The following is a 14,993-nucleotide window of genomic DNA, read 5'->3' as shown; positions in this document are numbered from 1 at the left end:
AAGAGCCCAAAACCAGATAATTACTTTTCCTTGCGGGAATTAAACACGAAATTAAACGGTTCTTATACACATTAGCAATAAGAACAGTTCGTTTTTTTTTTGCTCAATCTTAACTATTCAAATTTGCCACAGTAGACTGCTTTACTATGTAAAATAGAGGTGTTCTCCTGCGATCACATCTTCACTGCGAATTTTGGACCCATCTTTCAAACCGTTGGCAAAAATCAGACTTTAGCGCGATTGAAATGGAAATTTAAGCGCTGTCAACCACATGAGTCTTCTATAAGATGTCAAAGTTTCAAGTTGCTACTTGCTCTAAATGGGAAGTTAAATTGTTAAAGGAAAGCGTGCAGTTGAGTAAAAGCGCGACTTTTTCGTCGCTCCTAATAGTGCAATCAAAGTGAAGCATTCAGAAATCATATCATATTTTGCGAACGGTTCTCGCGGATCGGCTAAATAATATATAAAAGAAAATTGAATATGGCGCCAAATTGAAAGCTTGGTCGCTCAGACCGCTGCAAATAGAGTGAGAGGTCTAAATAGAGCGGAGCAGAGGTAGACAGAGGTGTGGTATAAAAATAAAATATGTATAAAATCATAAACGTTTATTTGAAGTACACCTAAACAATTTGCTCCGTAATTCGAGTGAAATTAAAGGAAAAGGACATAAAAATCTAACGTATATTGAAAAAAAATCACAACTAAGGGTGTTTTATTGACATTTCTATTTGCTCTTGAACCTGTACAATATGCATTGAGTCGATTTTTGTCACTGATTCGGCCTTTTCTTCACTCCCATATGGAATCTACTAACAATGAAACAAATATATGATTTTTAAGTTCTTAATAAATAGCAAGCCCAAAGTCTCTTATATAAATCATATACTTGTCCTAGATAATTCTAATTATAATTTCAGAGTCTTAATGCGATAGCATCGCTTATACAACGTTATAGTGACTCCATTCTCATAACGAAATATAAACAACACAGACTGTAAAAAAATGATTTAAGATGGTACGTAACATACTTTTATTAGATTTAATAAAAATGCCCTTCTTAGAAGGCGAACAATAACAAAAAGGCCATCATAAGACAGAAAAGACCCATAGCTTCAGACAGGGCGAAACCCAAGATGGCATATGAGAAAAGTTGCTGTTTCAGGCTTGGATTTCTTGCATAACCGATGATGAGGGAACCGAATACTGTTCCAATACCGGCTCCTAAAAATGAAAAACGGAAACTTATAAACATATTGCGAACATAACTAAAACGCAAAAATTCCAATTGCTTACCTGCTTCGTAGCAAAAATGTCCGTATTAGTTACAACATGCACTAGAAACCATAGCCATACAAAACGAAATAAACAGTAAATGCTATAAAATCTTTTAAAACATTTAACAATCAAACACAAATATCTAATCTAGCAATATAATTTTTATTATTTACAATGTGAAAACCCACCAGGTTAGTTACTCTTAACTCTAACGCCCGTTTCATTTTATAGTTAAACGATAGTTCTCTCAAAATGCGGCCAATGTAGAAGCAAAAAATATCCTTACTTTTACAAGACAACAGCAGTTAACTGTCGATTAACTATAAATTAAAACAAAACTAAAGGGCAAACAGCATCAAAAAGGAAATCATGAGACAAAAAAGCCCCATTGCTTCAGACAAAGCGAAACCCAATATGGCATATGAAAAGAGTTGCTGTTTTAATGAGGGATTTCTTGCGTAAGCTATCATTAGTGATCCAAAAACCATTCCTATTCCAATACCTAAAATATGGGGGTTAGTGGATATGGATGTGCATAGGTAAGATGTTAAATGTGAGGATGTGGATATTTCATATGCACACATTACCAACATTAAACAATGCATTCAAAACATACACTGAATTGAAAAAATGAACCTACCTGAGCCAGCTACTCCTACGGTGGCAGCACCAGCACCAATGAATTTGGCAGCAGAGTCGATGTCCCTTGATACAGGACTGGTCTGGATTCCACGGATGGCTGGCAAAAGACTGACCTATATTGCCAAAATTAAAAAAATTACAATGTTGACCAGCGCTGAAAAGTTGAAACTTTTTCTCCAAGAACATAAAAATTTATTATAAAATATTGGTGGTGAGGTATGCGAAAAAGCACAATTTTTCTTCGGCCAACTACTTTTGCCATCATCAGGCCTCCCAAAGAAACTCTAAATGTATGATTTTATTTGTGAATGTATTTCTCCACAACTCAACAAATGCAGATAATTGTTCGATAATAAATATTATATTTAAATCAGTGTATTCATTATAACAACTGACACTTTTAAAAGTTTAAATTGTTTCTCATTGAACATTTTATACAACAATTGAATCCAATTTCTTCCACTTTTTTATTAATGTTGAAACTTTTAAAATCTGAAGATGATTAAAACCTGAAACTGTATTGATTTTTCTGTTAAACAAACTGAAATACGAGTGTCACAAGAACTCAATTGCGATTGGTAATCAAGAAAGAAAGACTTCATAAATAATATTTTTGCCTTCTTCCAATAATTTTTTTAATTAACATTGGGGCTTTTTCGAGAAATTCTGCAACGAACTTTCCGTATAGAAATAAAAAACGAGTAATATAGGGTTAATTTCAATTATCAAAAGCAAGTAAAATGGTTGCAGTTCAATTGCATAATCAAAACACATGTGGTTGGAAAATTTACCCGATGTTATATTTTGCGATAAAACGAGTGTTACAAGATAGAAGTCAACATTTGTCTTAAAATATGTTCAGTAAAAATACATATCCATATATTCCTTATAAAAGTAAATGCTGGTTCAGCTTTTTCTAAGCAATATTTTACTTATTACTCATTCTTTCCTGTATGTTTCAATTGTTATCGAAGATATGTATTATGCAATGCTTATGTGAACACAGATTGCAAGTGATACGAATTAACTATTTGTTTTCAATGTAATATAGCTATACGGAAAAGAATTTTACAAACCTGTTTCTGTTGGACAGACTGGACCAAAGAATGACTCTGGCTGACTGCACTGCTCAGTGGCCTAAGGTATTGTACTGAGTTGCTGAGAATCTGCAAGAAAAAAACTTGCTGAATCAAATGGCACATTTATGTGGAGCAGTCGGTGGTGAGGTGACAAAATTCAGACATCCAAGGAAGTTAAATATCACTGAATAATCAGTTAAAATATAGATATCATCATATATATTCGGAACTGTACTTATTGGGTTTCCCTGTTATTAAGTAACCAGCAAAAGATAAGAGAGGGTCAAAGAACAATTACTGAATTTAACTTTGGCGCAAAGAGAAAAACAGTATTGGATTAAATAAGACCATTTAGTCGTTTTAATTAATGCCCTTTCTAGATAACTAACCTAAACTAGCAGAAAAAGTAAATGGGGTTACATAAAAATCAATAGATTTCCTGAAAAATTGCAATTAATTTAAGAACTTGCACCTGAGACTGGTAAAATAACAGTGGTTATTTGATGTACCTATGTGGATTTACTGCTACTTAGTCTTAGTTTTGGAATTATGTAATATCGCAGATTTTCAAAAGTATTATTTGAAATTCCAATCTCCATCGGCTAACCTACTTTAGAATTTACAGATGGAAGTATAGATTGTATGTAAAACAGAATAATCCTTGCCCGTACAGAGAAATGCAGAAATGATTCTCTATTATATAATCCGCCATTGTACATAATTGTAATGTAAGAAAGATATGTTAATGATTACATAATGCTGTAATTAGTAGAAAAAAGGTAGTTGCAATTCTAAATATAAAAGCTGGGAGCCAAGAAACCCTAAAACTCTGAAAAATCATTATGTAACCCCATGAAGGTGAACGACAAGATATGGGCGGACAAACTTGCGAAAAATTCGATAAATTAAATTATACTTACGGCGCTTCTGGCAGCAGGGGCGATCAGTCTGGCGGCGGCGAACATTTTTGTATATTTCTGCTGAGTTTCAAGGGACTTAAAGCCTAAAACAAATCACGAGCCACTTTACTCCAACGAGATCTTGAAGTGAACTGTCAAAAACTTTAGCCTAGCTAAAGTTCATGATCTGTGGTTACGTAACGGAATGGGCCAAATTTAGTGAAAAATACTATTTTACAAGTAATTAAAAGGGTTTAGTTCACGATAAATTGCTTGAAATTTCCTATTACAATGACACCGTTTTGACACGTTGAAATTGATTGAATTTGAAGGAAACAATCGAATTTGTAATGGCCGACATCTTTGAGTCGGCAACTGGATTGCGTACATTTTACCGGGAATTTCGTATAAATTACGGGATTTTCTGAAAAATCTAAACGACCAATGATACTAAACCCTTTTGCTACAAAACGGACCCGATTATTACGACACGATGACTCAAATTTAGTTGGAAAATCAAAGATGAAAATTTTTACTCACAAATTTTATCGCCGACTTACCACGGAACAGTGTCGATAAAAGACGGTGCTGAACGAACGGCCGAACGATCGGAATGTGCAGTGCGAAAATTCCTGCTTTTGGTTGTCACTATCGCAATACGCATGTGCAAGGCATATTTTTCAAATGATCCTGAACACCATTGCCATATTTCGCCCAAGTAATTAATAATTCGATATATACGTATACGAACACAGTAGTTCCTGATCCAGGATGATAGGTCCTACATTTATTACTTAATTACTTAATCCGCAGATGAACTAGGGAAATATATTTGTCAGGAATGTTGCAATTTCGCTCACGTGATTGAGTTCAAAGTTAATCGTTTAAAATAAATTCCTGAAGGTGCGGATATTTTCCATCGCCTGGCAACGTCGCATAATATATACGCGTCCCACTAGGTGGCACTGATCAGTGGCAAAGTATTTCCATTAGTTAGATAAAAAACCGCACACAATTTTAACACACTCATTTTTTATATCTATTCAATCGCTCAAAAATTAAATTACATTTTAGTAGCGTCTAACGCAAAACGAGTACTTACGTTCAAAATCGTTAGATTAATCTATTTTCCATGGTTTTTGACAATCAGCTGACTGATGTCACCTGTCTGGTCAGCTGACCAGTGTCAGCTGTTACTTCTGTTGGACGGGAATTTGGGGTTATATTTATCTGAAAATCCTTCAAAGTGGTTTCACCAAACACTTACATTTAAATTAATAAACTTTGGACCTTCTGGAAAAATACATTAGATAAATAGATATTTAGATGAGGTTTCATATAGAAATATTTCATTTGTGTAACTTGATTCACATATATAATTTTACTCTTGAAAATCAGCTATAAGATATATGTACCTACCGCAAAGTACTCAAATTTCGGTGCGTTTTGTTTTTTGTTTAGACGTTCATACATCCAGCGACTCTTGTAAAGATGTCTGATATTGGAGGGGTAAATTCAACTATGTGGAGTACTACATATTTATCTTTCAAAACTAAGCACGATCTTGTTTATAAGGCTCTCGAGGATGCCATCAATTTTGAAGAACAAAATAAACTTGACAAGGTGAGTTGAAAATTGGAAAGTTGTTTTCAGTTTTTAGACTATGCAACATCGAAAATAGCATACCTAGTTCATTACTTACCTATCAAAGCAATGGAAGTTACCTCTTACCATTACTGATTTGAATTGAAGACATACCGAAGACAGTTCCAAAGAACAATTACAGCAGAAACCTTATTGTTTGCGAGATTCACTGATAAAGAAGATATTCTCTCATCCATTCACATTAAATCCTGTTTTTAGTTCTTTGAGCAAAACCCGTATTAATACTGCATTATCATTGTCACGTAATATTTGGAATCCCGTGTAAATCATACGGTTCTAGTTTTGATATACTTAACTCTTCTATAAAACATATTAGACGAAATAAGCTAAAAGAAAGACCCGTCGACAACTCCGATAGGAATAATCGATTTTTTTTATAATTGAGATGGCTATATCTATATCTCTTATTTAATAATCTAAATAATAATTCGATTTGCAATAATCGAATTAAGTATAAGATACTGTTAGTAGGACGTAATAAAAAACGACCCTCGTATGAAAAACGACCGCAACGTTGTAGCATTGAAATATATTTGTCAACATAATAAAATGTGTTAAATATTTTATATTTATTAATTCATATTAAAATACTTTCCTAGTTCCTTCCAGAAACCGCTTATTAAAGATATATTATCAGTGTTATGTAATATTTAAAGTCCTATGTAAATCAAGTTACCCGTGAACTTTTAGGAAGCTTGTGGTTTGCATCGTTCCGTCGATTTTGTTTCGCTAAACTTCGAACTAATTCAGCAACGGATACATCGAAAATGTGCTTATTTGTGTGGCTTAGATTTTAAATTATTGCCTGCTTTCCTGCACCATAAATATTAAAATCGGGAAACATTTTTGAGCAACTCTTTCGAATAGTTCAATTTAAAATGACAACTAAACCCTTGGCTTTGAAAATTGGGCAACTAAATTATTTTTTTTTTGGTTCAGTAAACAGCTAAATGGGGCTACAACTTAAAATTGCGAACAATTTTTCTATTGAATTATTTGGCACATTTTTTTAAATTACTAGAAAAATTTGCAACAACATAACTAAATACAGTTCAAATTAACAAGTTTTCTAATAAAACCTACATAAAAGCACCATTGTTAGTTTCCATCTGGTTCAAGAGAAAAATATAAACTAGACGTTGAGAATCTAGTTCCAGAAAGAAAAGTAAAAATCGCAGTTTTTGATTCAATAATTTTTGGAACCATTTGTATTGCTCAAAATTCAAAAGAAATTCCTGGGTTCCAGTCAATTTTCTTTTGAATTAAGTTGAAATACAGTCAGGAAAATATACACAATGAATTGCTCAAAATATAAGTGTCTTCATTGCATTTTAATGAATTCGTGATTAAAGTGAAAACTTAAAGAATTTATTAGTGTGGCCGTGCAACAAAAATTTTGAGTGTGTTTGAGAGTATATTCTATGAATTAATATTAAGCTTTAGAAACTCTTATTTATGGATCACCGTATCTTGTTTCGCTGTAGGCACTAAAAAAATATGAAGAAGGGATTCTATTGATTGATGATGTGTTGAGCATTCCTTTGCAAAATCCCGAAAATTCAGATGCAACTTGGGAAAAAGTATGCGCTATGGTACAGAAAATTAAGAGATTGCGTGCTGAAATGTTGACTCGATTTAATGACATTAAGACACAGGATGATATAGAACCGCCTCCAACCTATGATGAAGCTATGAGTTCACTCAACACTTCAGGTGGTAAGAATTATAACTAGAATGGTACACGAACTGGACAGAGTTTATTCTGATTATGATATTTTAGATGAAGACTATGAAGGCGAAGGGCTTACTTATACCGAATTAGCAGCCGCTCTTAATGGTCTTAGTGTAGAGCCGAATCCACATTTACATGAAGAATTAGTGTACAGTCATCCGGGAGTTCGATTATACTTTATTTCTCCTCGTGGTGAAGTTGTATCCACCTGTAAGCCACAACTGATGAAGATCTATCTACTAGAAGGTGTGGTGTTCTATTCTTTTTAATTTCAAGGCAACCACGTCGTGGATAATATCCATGTTTCAGTGTCTTTTTTGAAAATATGTTAATTTTTGTTTTTTCAGGAACCTCGGGGAGCTCGAATACTCCGAAAGCTATTTTGCAAATTGGGGACTGGATTTATCCTTTGGTACCAGGTGCATCGCCGTGTTACAAAACAGATTACGGCGCATTTATTATACCTGATATACATTCAGATGTTCCCGGTAACGTAACGAAGATATTAAAAAATCTGCTGTATTATAAGCTAAGATAAATGAACCATTTTCTAATTTTTATACATCATGTTATACAATTTTCAAGACTGAGTTTCCTCACTTCTTTTGTTTCGAAGATATATCAGATATAAACCACACAAAACACCCATACTTTTGTAGATATGTGTGTACCAGGGGCCTGCGGTCCATGCAGGCAAGGGAAGCCCTGCTTTACTTAGAATTTGCTAGAAGTCGACCAACCTAAAGTTTTGAAAAATAGTCTTATTATTTTATTTTATTTATTGTGTAATACAGTGAACAGTGAAGTTAAATACAAGAAGGAAAAAACATTGTATAGCATGACGGGCTCCTAAAACTCAAGAGCACCGGGAAAAGACATTATCATAAGGTTATATCTTTGCCATACCGGTAATAAACATACAGCTTGCAACGGACCGCAGGCGTATAGTGATCCACCGCACGCCGAGCTTCGATATGCAATATTTGAGACGATTTGTCGTCCTTTATAATAAATTTTCGGGGTCAAATAAAAAAATACTAAGGTCAAATGCGCATTCACCTCACGTTTGTTTTTGCAGTTTGTGGGAATCCGGAGATTTTTTTTATTTAAATAAAAATAGTAGCATCTTCTTCGACTGATTTTTCGAAAAATGATATATAATAGTATATTAGATGATAAACGTTGTAAGGAGTAAAAAGTTAAAAATTGCTTCCCTTTAAAAAAAATTGTAAAACTCGTTTTTACAGGATCGTCAGTTGGTATAATTTTGCCTTCTGATGCTGCTGCTGATGTGTTTGACTTGCTTGAAAGTATTCTTCATGGAATCATTACTCAAGAAACCGAGCAGGCTCTTTTTGAAGAGAAATTAAGAAGAGCTGACATAGATCATTCAAGTACTCGTGTATCACGTGCACTAGTTAATGGTAATAACTCTATTTGCTTTATTAAAAATTTTCGTCTACTAATAAATAAGCCAATATTTCTAATGAGCTTTCTAATGAGAATTTTCTAGCCATTCGATTTGTTTGCTCACCACATTATCATAACAAAGTAAAGTAATCTGTTGTATATTCAAGTTAATTGTTAAATGACTTAAGGATTACAGATTTTTTCTTTAATAGGTTCTTGGGCGGTTTCACAGGAAATTATTAAAGGAGCCCATAAAATAGGAGATTTTTTAAATTGGGGGACACCCAAAATAATTGATAACATGACTCCAGCCGCACAGCCCACTGTAGTACCCAACTCTTTACAAAAAGGCGTCCAGATTGCTGAAACAGCTACTTCTAAGGCTGTACAAGTAACAGGCTTTGTTGGTTAGTCTATAAATTTGCTACGAGGAATTACATGAGAAAATTGGTGTTAATAACGTTTTGCAGCCAATAAAGTGGGCGAAGGGACAATGCGTTTGGGTCAATTTCTAGCGCCACACATTCAGAAGCATGGCGCAAAACTACTGTCGTCTGGGTTTAAAATGTCCGAAGAGAAAGCATCTGAAAAAATGCAAAATGCACTAACAATAGCTGCAGGTGCTGTAGAAGGTTTTGCTACTATATACAGGTAAAGTTATAGCACATATACAAATATTTTCAGCTCTTATACAATCTAAACGTACTTTTAGGGGATTAAAAACATCATCTTCCGTCTTGGGTACCGCTCTAAAGCAAAATACTGTTAAAGTAGTGGATCACAAGTAAGTGGTAACATACTGAGTGAGTCAGGTTTAACTGTATAGACAAGCTACAATAGCATATCTAAAAAAGTATGGAAAAATGTAAATATAAAGGGGGGCTCAAACAGCTATCTGTTCAAATCAACAAATATTTCGAAAATCTATTATGTTGCAAAAGTGAGATTTTGTAAGCGGCGGATTGATTGTTGGCCACTTTGAAATTTGATGCAATAAAATTACAGCAAATTTCGAGAATTGTAGACAAAAGTACTAGTCATTTTTTGTCGGTAATTTTTTTGCGTCTGCCATGTACATCATATTTTATTTGCAAAAAGAGAACTAATATTTACATTGGCGATGATGCGGTCTTTTAAATAAATATAACTTTAAAAATCATTTTGTCAACAACAAGCCAGTAGCAAAAAACGAAAAAATGAGACGCTGTAGAAGGAATTTAGTACTCCCATTTATTCGAACTTATTTTATAAGCGAAGCGAACTTCATTTTTAAGGCGTCTTTTATGCAATGTTCAGCTTAGAAAATATGCGCATTTGAAAATAATAACTAATTTGTCCGATTTTTTTTACCCAAAGTTGTCTATTAAATTTGAAATTAATTTGCTTGTCTTGACCATAGTGTAATAAATGGGAAAACACATTGTCCAGCAGTTTCCAAATTTAGTGCAAATCTGAAATGTTATACGTAATACATTTCCAACGTTCCAGTTGTATTTTTAAGTTTTCTTCATGTTTATTAAAGATGATTAATCTATCATTTAATTAAAGATTAGTATTAATTTGAATTGTTGGCACTAAAGCAAGATTTGAAAAATGTATGTTCAGGCATATATTATTCACTAAACTATTTTTTTTCATAAATTTTATGTTTTATTTTTTACTGTTGCCAGATGGGGACCACAATGTGCTTCCACTGCTGAATGCTCTCTTAGTACTGTTGGTAATGTCTACAACACTTATGGAAATGCGCAAATTTTACGCCCGAAAGTTCTTCTGAAGAATACAGCAAAAGGAGCAGGTAACTTTTTGATCGCATTTTTTTTATCTTACATTGAATGTTCTCATATGCTTGAGTTAAACGCCATAAGTGTGTTCATTTCATCACATAATGTTCATATTTGATTTAGTTCTTGCTATGGATGATTCAACTGATGGTAAGACTTTAATTACATATTTCGCATTCAGAGTTTGTTATAAGTTGCATTGTCACAAAACTTTTCCCACTTATTAGAGAGCGATATTATTATACTAGAAAATTTTAATTTATTTAGTGTAAACTGTTTTTTATCATAAGCTTCACTGCTTCTGAAGATAGTTCTAATATCCAATTTAGGCAAATCGCACTTTTCACTAAATATTTTAATTGTCTTTCGTTTAAGATGACTACCTTCTAACTAGTTTTGAGTCAGTATTATTAAAAATTCTTTACACGTTGTATGTTTAGGAAAACAAATGGTTATGGTACACTCTGTATCACGTGAAGCGAATGGTGAGTTACTAATGATGCTGGAACCGGGGTCATCAAGCATCAGACCAAAACCACCTCCAAGAAAAAGAGATTATGCTGAATTGTCCAGCGAAAGTGATAACGCGACTGATGAGAAAGAAAAGCAAAAATGAGATTTTTTACTCGAATCGCATAGCCTATTTAGGAAGGTACCTGGGTTTTATATATTTTTAATCAACTTACCAATATTTAAATTATAGAAGTCAACTAAATTCAATTTAGTGTCTCATAAACTCATGTTCAATTTGCTATAGTTGTTAATTTCTAAGCTTTCAATGTGCTATTTGAATACGGCAAAATACAGTTTAATGGTAAGTGTGTAACTTCACATTTTTAAATGCTCATAACTTCAGAAAAATGAGGAATTGGACATATCTTTCAACAACGTATTTTTATAACTAAGGTCTTGGTAATAGGTGTTCTTTCAATGGAGGACCTCACACTTTGAAAAGACTTACTTCTTCTAAAATAACAAATAGATTGTTTTGAAAAATTTTAAGTTTTCTTGCAATTTATAGCAGTTTTTTCTACAAAATTGTGTAGCGAACGTCCAGCTTTGATCATTAATTATCCGACTTTAAAAATGCTCGATGAGGTTTATCTTCGAATAACTTCGGAGATCCTGTTATAAAACGTTAAATGTTATGTAGTGGGTTTGATTCAGTGAGGCAAGTGAAAAAACACATTTTTATCTGTCGCAACTTGTCTTGAAGTTTTCGCAATCTCACCGTCAATCAGCACCATTTGATTATAGCAATACAAGGATTGATCTGAAATATTTTTATCGATTTAAGGTACTTTTTGCTCTCTGTTCCGCTTGTAGCCTAACAAAAGGTTACTGATACAATTCGCCTAAAAGACAGCTTTTTATACTCATGTGAATAGTAGATATTTACTTTTTAAGCATTTTATTTTAATTTTAATGCTTCTCTCGTTTGACTGATTTTAAGAAAGTAATTAATTTATGGGTTGATTGAAATAGGGTTTTGTGATTTATATTTAAATATTAGTCATTGTTGCTTTGTTACGGAAATTCAATATGCATTTAAAAGCGTTTTTCGAATAGGAAACATCGCATCTTTTAAAACCAAATGATATGTTTTAAGACGATTTACAATCTATATATTCAGCTCTCTCTGATGTTAAGTAAAGGCCTGAGCAAGCAAATTCTAGGTAAAAGGTATACTGACAAATAATAATAAAGTTTATAGGTGTTTATAGGTTTTATCACATTTATAGTTTTTAGTATATTTATCGCATAGTCCAGTTTAATTTAAGGCACTATTATAATTGGACTTTATTGTTTTCTATGCAGTTGATTTTGAATAAATCTAGTATGATGAAAAAAAAAATTGTTGGAATCAAGCAGATCTTGGATTACCGGCACCACTCCCATTTTATATCCAGTCCAATTTCCAAGAAGGTCTAGTAAATTTGACGGTGGCTGAAATAATAAATTAATATGTAATACTCCGTACTGATATCCTTTCGTCAACACCATCGTTCCATCAAACTGAAATTAATGGTTTGACCCTTGTATACCCGAAAGGTTCCGCACAAAGGAAAAAGCGCTGCGTATAAATAGCCATTAAACCGGCCCTCAAAACGTGAACTCCAGAATCCTGCCGAGGGAAAAGCATCCTTTCCCTTTTCCTTATTTCTATCCAATTCCATTATCCTGCAAATTTTCCTGTGAAATAGTGGGTACAGGATACGGAGTCGAGGGGTTCGAAAATGGAGAGATTTCGAAATAGAGACTTCTGTCGGGAATAAAGTATGGTTAAACTTGATATTTATAAAGTGATTTACCGACAAGCGGAGACGTAAACGTGTGCTTTAGGGCGCTTTGGTACTCGTTCATTAAAATGTGCTCATTTTTCTTTAAGGCTGAGTATATTTTATACACAGCGATTGACAATTAGCTACACTATAGGCAAAAGCCGGTTATTCTGAAAATTTAAGTTTATTATTAGGATAAGTAAGTTTAATCACTATAAAAAACGATAAACTGCAAAAATACGTAAAATTATAAACCATTTTAATGACCATTAACCAAGTTACAAGGTTCCATTGTTTTTTTCGCAAAATATACAATTTTGAAATATAAAAGTAGTAGACATATTAAAACACATTGCAACTTTTTGGTTTGACACGAAAGTACATTTTGCTTGTTGTTAATGAAGGATCTCTTTATTTTATAAATTTTTTTACAGCTTTTTTAAACGTTAGAACTTACTAAAGTAACAAAATGCCGTTTTTTTAAAAACTGGCTTTCAATCATAGGTACAATTTTTAGTTTAAGACGATCCTTTATTAAGCGCAAACGATTTTGTCCGTATATGCACACTTTTCGCTATAAAAGTCCACAGCTTTTATATTTTGATATAAAATTTTCTTGTAGTGGGAATGTATTTTTGAAACACATTTTTTATTCGATCATGTGATCTTGGTTGAACAAATTACATTCCACCACCTGTCGAGCTCAGTACTGTACAAACCAGAAAAAGTGTTCCATTCCCACAAAGCATTCTTTGATGTGGCACTAAATGTCTTAATCTAAAGAACGGGTGAGAAGAAGCTTCGGTTGACTTCGACAATGTTTTTTGAACCAACTTTTTAAATTTATCAGGCGATTAATGTCTTTAGCAAGGAGCTGTTTAAATTTTCTGAGCATGTCTCGCTTCTCGAGGGAAATAAAATATTTCTCCACAGAACTCATGCGCCAAATATAACGGTTTAATAGAAATAATCCCCCAGAGTAGAGAAAAATCGTTTCAAACCAAGCTATTTTTTTATTCTAACGCTTTATACGTGCATCGATCCGCCGATTCCATTCTAAGCCTCAACCTATCTTGGGAAGCTGTCTTTGTCTTTTGAGGCTAGAGGGTACAGGGGAAAGAGCGTCGGAATGCCTTGACTTGTTGGATTCCGGCACACTTTCTGTTGTTTTCTACCATATTATTGCTGTCGGTTTAAGCTGCATTTATTCAGGCAGTTTGTAGGCAATTTATAAAGTCGCCTTGCTTTTTTCGTTAAAAATATATATTGATCATAAAACCCACACGCTACATGGTGTGCGAAAATAAAGTTTCGAGACCGACTCTAAAAATTCAAATATTAAAAACCGCCACCAAAAATTTGCTTTTAAAGGGAGTTTAAAGGACAATTTCAATGATGCCCACTTGGCCTATTTGTCAAAATTTTTCGAAATTTGCCCTAACATTATGAAATTCTGCCTTCTTAAATAAGTGGGAATGATAAAAGATTTGTGTTAAGAAATGCATATGCTGATTACTCACTTTACTTTATTGCGTATGTTAATTTTTCAAATCAAATTATTGACTCACACGTTTTTATGCAAAAAGAAGAACCATCTTAATTTATCTTCTCAAGGTAAAGCGGTTTTCAGAAAAATGACGCTTTAAACACTAATGTACGAGTGCAGGTTGTTTCAAAATCCCATTAAATGTTTTATCTTTTCTTAAAATTATTCATTTCCACACAAGTTGTCTGAAAAAAATACCGAATTTTATGCTTTTAGCTTAAATCGGCTCTAAAGTGAAGCTGGCGCAAACTGTAAAAACTCAAAGTATGTCCCAAAATCATTATATATGTGTCTAAAATGCGGTCTTATGGCAATATTGATACGGGTGTATAATTGTATCTGGTCAATAGAGCACAAAAAGGTTTTAAGGAAAGCATCCTTAGAAGGTTATTAATCAAAAAGGCTTAATTTAAAAGTTAATTAAGTTCTATATTGTTGAGGCGGATTCATTTTTTTACAAACTTCTTGTTGGGTATTTCGGCCTCAAAATTTTTTGTCTTTAAAAAAGACAGAATTTTCTTACGTCTTCTATTACAGATTGATAAATAGTGATCCTATTTCGCAATAAGAACGAATTATTTATCAAAAAGTAATCAAGAACTATCACCTAGAAGGTATCCTGCGACACACTTAGGTTCAAGCTGTAAGAGAAAATTCCAATTAATAAAAAAATTAATTT

General features: G+C 33.2%; 2 protein-coding genes across 6 annotated transcripts; one reads left to right on the top strand and one right to left on the bottom strand.

Moving 5' to 3' along the window:
• Positions 1-702: 702 nt before the first annotated feature.
• On the bottom strand, positions 703-5,085 carry LOC109546173 (ATP synthase lipid-binding protein, mitochondrial). Of its 4 annotated transcripts, none has more exons than XM_048668704.1 (5): positions 4,998-5,085; positions 3,917-3,999; positions 2,994-3,083; positions 1,916-2,030; positions 703-1,221 (listed from the first exon to the last, which is right to left on the bottom strand). In XM_048668704.1, exons 2-5 carry the CDS (start codon positions 3,959-3,961, stop codon positions 1,058-1,060), a joined length of 414 nt encoding a protein of 137 aa, XP_048524661.1. In that variant the 5' UTR covers positions 3,962-3,999; positions 4,998-5,085; the 3' UTR covers positions 703-1,057. The 4 variants fall into 4 exon arrangements, with proteins under 4 accessions (XP_048524661.1, XP_019772584.1, XP_019772583.1 ...); XM_019917025.2 differs by lacking the exon at positions 4,998-5,085 and adding an exon at positions 4,456-4,560; XM_019917024.2 differs by lacking the exon at positions 4,998-5,085 and adding an exon at positions 4,436-4,540.
• On the top strand, positions 5,074-12,205 carry LOC109546172 (protein spartin). Of its 2 annotated transcripts, none has more exons than XM_019917021.2 (10): positions 5,074-5,518; positions 7,045-7,276; positions 7,341-7,538; positions 7,640-7,780; positions 8,540-8,716; positions 8,915-9,109; positions 9,173-9,353; positions 9,415-9,486; positions 10,373-10,500; positions 10,927-12,205. In XM_019917021.2, the coding sequence occupies exons 1-10, from the start codon at positions 5,387-5,389 to the stop codon at positions 11,100-11,102; spliced, it is 1,632 nt and encodes a 543-aa protein (XP_019772580.2). In that variant the 5' UTR covers positions 5,074-5,386; the 3' UTR covers positions 11,103-12,205. The 2 variants fall into 2 exon arrangements, with proteins under 2 accessions (XP_019772580.2, XP_019772582.2); XM_019917023.2 differs by lacking the exon at positions 10,927-12,205 and adding an exon at positions 10,610-10,907.
• The last annotated feature ends 2,788 nt before the right edge of the window (positions 12,206-14,993 follow it).

The sequence above is a fragment of the Dendroctonus ponderosae genome, unplaced genomic scaffold (genome assembly GCF_020466585.1).
Source record: "Dendroctonus ponderosae isolate FM_Combo_2020 unplaced genomic scaffold, Dpon_F_20191213v2 Dpon_F_20191213_7, whole genome shotgun sequence".
Classification (NCBI taxonomy): domain Eukaryota; kingdom Metazoa; phylum Arthropoda; class Insecta; order Coleoptera; family Curculionidae; genus Dendroctonus; species Dendroctonus ponderosae.
This window is presented reverse-complemented; position numbering and strand designations above follow the sequence as displayed.

Excerpts from the sequence above, each read along its gene's own strand:
- LOC109546173 (XM_048668704.1), bottom strand. The coding sequence starts at position 3,961 with ATGTTCGCCGCCGCCAGACTGATCGCCCCTGCTGCCAGAAGCGCC. Across the intron at positions 3,084-3,916 it reads CCCCTGCTGCCAGAAGCGCC|ATTCTCAGCAACTCAGTACA; the intron begins GTAAGTATAATT and ends TTTTTCTTGCAG. Across the intron at positions 2,031-2,993 it reads AGTCTGTCCAACAGAAACAG|GTCAGTCTTTTGCCAGCCAT; the intron begins GTTTGTAAAATT and ends TTGGCAATATAG.
- LOC109546172 (XM_019917021.2), top strand. The coding sequence starts at position 5,387 with ATGTCTGATATTGGAGGGGTAAATTCAACTATGTGGAGTACTACATAT. Across the intron at positions 5,519-7,044 it reads AACAAAATAAACTTGACAAG|GCACTAAAAAAATATGAAGA; the intron begins GTGAGTTGAAAA and ends GTTTCGCTGTAG. Across the intron at positions 7,539-7,639 it reads GAAGATCTATCTACTAGAAG|GAACCTCGGGGAGCTCGAAT; the intron begins GTGTGGTGTTCT and ends TTGTTTTTTCAG.